The 4,403-nt window shown below is 47.4% G+C and overlaps 1 protein-coding gene across 2 annotated transcripts in view; it reads right to left on the bottom strand.

The window, feature by feature from the left end:
• Snca (synuclein alpha) overlaps positions 1-4,192 on the bottom strand; it is a 96,328-nt gene extending 92,136 nt beyond the window's left edge. The window contains exons 1-2 of one of the 2 annotated variants that reach the window (XM_050162336.1): positions 4,067-4,192; positions 1,844-1,989 (exon numbers count right to left, since the gene is read on the bottom strand). In XM_050162336.1, coding sequence (XP_050018293.1) covers positions 1,844-1,964 — 121 coding nt within the window. In that variant the 5' untranslated portion in view covers positions 1,965-1,989; positions 4,067-4,192. Of the gene's footprint in view, positions 1-1,843; positions 1,990-3,125; positions 3,271-4,066 lie in introns of those variants that run through there. The other variant, XM_050162335.1, reaches the window with a different exon arrangement.
• Between the last annotated feature and the right edge of the window lie 211 nt (positions 4,193-4,403).

Genomic DNA, 4,403 nt, shown 5'->3' on the forward strand with positions numbered 1-4,403 from the left:
TTTCAGTCCGGTGCTCCAATGTGGGTCTCTGTCTCCTTTCATCGCCTGATGAAGGTTAATATTCAGGAGGATGCCTATATGTTTTTCTTTGGGTTCTCCTTCTTATTTAGCTTCTCTAAGATCATGAATTATAGGCTCAATGGGATAAAACCGGTCTCGCTGAACACAGCTGACAATGAGGACTACTGAGACCTCAAGAACAATGGCAATGGGTTTTTGATCCTACTGCACCTATTGGTTTTGTGGGAGCCTAGGCAGTTTGGATGCTCACCTTACTAGACCTGGATGGAGGTGGGTGGTCCTTGGACTTCCCACAGGGCAGGGCACCCTGATTGCTCTTTGGGCTGACTAGGAAGGAGGACTTGATTGGGGGAGGGGGAGGGAAATGGGAGGCCATGGTGGGGAAGAGACAGACATCTTTAATAAATAAATAAATAAATAAAATTAAAAAAATTAGTTATGACCTGTAATTGCAGAATGTGAAATGATTAGGCCCCCGAAAATCTACAAATGAGTGATTTTTATATTCTGGATTCTAACTAAAACATTATACTTCACTGTTTACAAAAGAAGCACTTAACTCACTTATACTTTTCTCATATATTGCTCATTTCACAACTTTCTGAAATGATGCTTTGAGGTAGAAAAGAGTTAAGTCATCATAAAGCTATCCAGAATGAATGAAGGAGATCTGCTGATTAGAAGCATTCATGCAAATGTTTCCAAGGGTAATTTTCCCACTGAACTCTTGGAGACTTAGCACAACTTCTGTCTCTCCACACTTCCTGGTGTCGCATCTCTGCCATATCTGCCACCTGGCCTGTTCCCTCTCCATTTGAATGTCTACCCAGGATCTTTTACCAAGAGTGATGCCCCCAAAGAAGGAGGAAAAGCCCAAAGAAGCAAAGAGGGGCAGGTGAGTCATGCATCTGTGCTCCCGTGTACACCTGCGTCCCTGTTGCAGATGAATGTGTGTCATTTCCTTCCACCAAAGTATTGAAAGTGCTTTGTTAGACTGAATCCAATTGAACACAAGGAAAGACACAGAAAAGAGAGTGTTGACCTCTACTTTGAGGAATACACTTAGGCACAAATGGCAACAAATGTCAATCATTTATTGTTCCGTGCATGCATCAGCTGGCATGTGACCACGCAAACACTTCTAAGGTTCCTTGGGTTTCTGTGTCCACACTGACCAAGTGGTCTCTAAAGGAAATCCACTGGAAACAACTTGTTTTTTTTTTCTATTTGGAGGTCCAAAGTAGGTATATTTTTACAGATATTAAATACAGTCATATTAAAGTCTTACCTTTAAAATTACAATTCATTAAAATTAGCAAGTATTATCTATAGTGATGATGAAAGGAGCCAATTCCCATGAGTGTGTGGGGCTCATTTTGCTATGGGATTTCACATAACCCAGACTGACCCTGACTTCACTCTGTAGCTGAAGATGATCCTCAATACCTGATCCTTGAGCCTCCACATCCCCAGTGTTGCAACTGGAGGCAAGTGCCACCATGCTTGGTGCCATAAATGGGTTTGATTAATAAGCATATTCTTAGTTATTTTTCACAGGTTGTCAGTTTTAAATATTCCAGTGTAATCACACACAGAAACATCAAAAACTGAAATAAAAGCCCTAAGTAACAAAATTAAGTCTTCTGAGGAAAGAAAACATCGTTCCCATTTGTTTCTGAGCGCTAACACGCAGGCTGACACTCTATCACCTCCACAAATCTGTCACTCTCCTGAGGAGCAGGGATGTACACGAATCCGACATTGCACACCAGCACTGAGTTATCAGTCATCGCAACTCATCAGTCAGAGTGTCACTACCTACCTACATAGAGGACTCCCTCTTTTGTCTTTCCTGCTGCTTCTGCCACACCCTGCTTGGTTTTTTCAGCAGCAGCCACAACTCCTTCCTTGGCCTTGGAAAGTCCCTTCATGAACACATCCATGGCTAAAGATGTATTTTCTTCCACACTAGAAAATACACAATACATTTTGAATTAGAGAATTTGGGTAAAAGAAAACAAAATTAAAGCAACTAGGGTGGAAAGAATAAAAACCGAGAAAAAAAAAACAGCTGAAAAATTAATAGGGACCTCCAATTTTTATGTAAGTGTACACTAGCTTTACAATTTTGGGGTTTTATTTATTTATTTGTAGGACTGGGCATGCTGTTGCTTGTCTCCCGTCTTTTTCACTCAATGGAGGAAAAGTCAAGCCACTTAAGGATGGGAGGGATCCAGATGGGATCACCTGGCAGGTGTTACAGCAGTTGAGAAGTTGGGTTACATGGGAAGATGGACGCCCTCCCTCTGCCACATCAAGATCCCATGGTCCAAAGGCGACATTCTAAATATAAAGCCTATCTAGAAAACGAATGGGGGAGGGGGGGAGCAAGAGTAGAAAGGGCCCGGGGCGAAGAGGGGGGGTTAGTAAGTGGTTAGTCTTTGGAGATGGGAGGAATGGAAACTGCTCACTTCAGGATGAAGGGAACTGCAGGCGAACTCGCAGCAGCCCAGGTTTTCTAATCTAGCAAGACCTTCCTCCCACCACTAGCTCGCCAGTCTGCTATCTGCTATCTGCAGGCGCCCTGCGTGCGTACACTTGAGCAGTCTCACTTCAGCGTCACTCAACCTAGGGGCACTTTGCTCAACTGTAATATGCTGGAAGACCCTGGACCCCGTGCTCTTTAACCCCTTATCACCTGTTGCCAAATGTCCTCGCCACTTCTATTAATCACTGGCCAAAGGCAGCCTCCTTATTCTACGAATAAAAGCTGGAACGCGCTCGGGGTGGGGGAAGAAAGTTGGATGATCACGTTTCTTCCAACGCCCAGCACCCAGCTTTCAGGACCCAGCACCCAACAAGAAACACCCTAGCGTTTCCGCTCGAAAAAGCAGGTGCCACGGGCAGCCTGGCGTTTCCCTCGAGCTTTGAGAGGATGGAAGGGCACGTCTCCAGCGGGAGGAAAGCCAAGTAATGTACTTTCTACGCGCTAGCCTTGTCCCCACCGCCGAGGTAGCCTCAGGTGATCTCCTGCAGGCACCCAGACTCCTCTTAGCCAGGGCTTTCCGGGGTCCCCAGAGCGGCTGTGATCTACAGGTACTTACCGGCGCCCTTGGCTTCGGCAGAATTTCAATTCCTCCTCTTTCCCCCTGATTAAATTTCAATGGCAGTGGGAAGGAAGGCGCTGGGCGGAGGAGTAGGGACAGGGGCAGCACCTGCTGGTCTCTTGTCTTCTGCAGCTAGGCGCTCTGGCTCCCGGCTCCTCCACGTCGCCCCCGCAGCTGATTTGTCAGCGCCTCTCCCCGCCCCTCGCCTGCCTCGTGCTTTCGCCCCTTTCCTGGGGAGGGATGGGATGGAGATGCGAGAAGGCTGCGAGTACCAGGAGCACGATCCCCGGGAGGAGGGAAGAGAGGATGGCCTGAGCTTCACCTCGAGTTCAGGGACCCTAGCTCTATAAAGGCTGAACTTGGGTTGCTGTTTCTCTTGCCCATCCCCCACCCCTTCCCTGCCTCCGCCTGTTCCAGGTTCCTCTTGGCGACCCCTCCTCCGGGGACGTGCTGGGACGCTGGCACCTAGGGCTGGATGCCTGAGGCTGCCTGTGTGCCTAGCCAGGCCCTGGGGAGGGAGTACACACCCTTTGGTTGCTTTTGTTCATACAGTCTGAGATTTCCATTTGCTTTAAGCCTGCAGGGACCTAAAAGGGTTGTGAGTGTGAAGAGGAGCCGACTAAGGAAGAGTTACAGGTCGAGAAAGCAAGGGGAGTCTCAGCAAATCCTCTTTCCCACTCCACTATCACCATTTTCCTTTCCACCAATCAGCAGCTGCCAGGCGCTGATTTTTCCCATCTGTGGAGCAAAAAAACAAATATCCCCCCAACTGTCGAAAACCAGCTGTCTAGAGTTGTTTTTGCTCTTGAAATGTGGCTTACTGTAGAGAATCGCGTACCGGCTTGGGAGATAACGCCTGTGGGATTCACCCTCTGGGACCAGCAGAGGCAGTATCTTCCTCCGCCCCCATTGAAAGGCGGATTTTACACACCTCTTACCTTTCCGACTTCTGGCTGCCTGGAACTTCAGTTGACAAACCCTTTTCCCAGGCTCAGTACACACGCAGATGCACAGGCTTCGAGACAATTTTTGTGCTCCTTAATACATTTCCATTTCTTTCTGAGCTGAGCAGAATACCGCTGTTCGTGTAGCTGACAAGGTTGGAGAGCCAAGCTCCTCCCCCAGCCGAATGCCCTTGCTTTGCTTTCTTGTGTTCTGAACTTGTGTTGGGCACTAGCAGCAAAACCAAGCTTTTGTTGTATTAAGGGGGAAAAAGTTGTAGGAAAAGTACTTTCTCTGATCTTTGCACTCATTCATCTTTTGAATTCTGAATAA

This window comes from Alexandromys fortis, unplaced genomic scaffold (genome assembly GCF_014885135.2).
Source record: "Alexandromys fortis isolate MF-2015 unplaced genomic scaffold, M_Fortis_MF-2015_v1.1 scaffold_117, whole genome shotgun sequence".
NCBI lineage: Eukaryota > Metazoa > Chordata > Mammalia > Rodentia > Cricetidae > Alexandromys > Alexandromys fortis.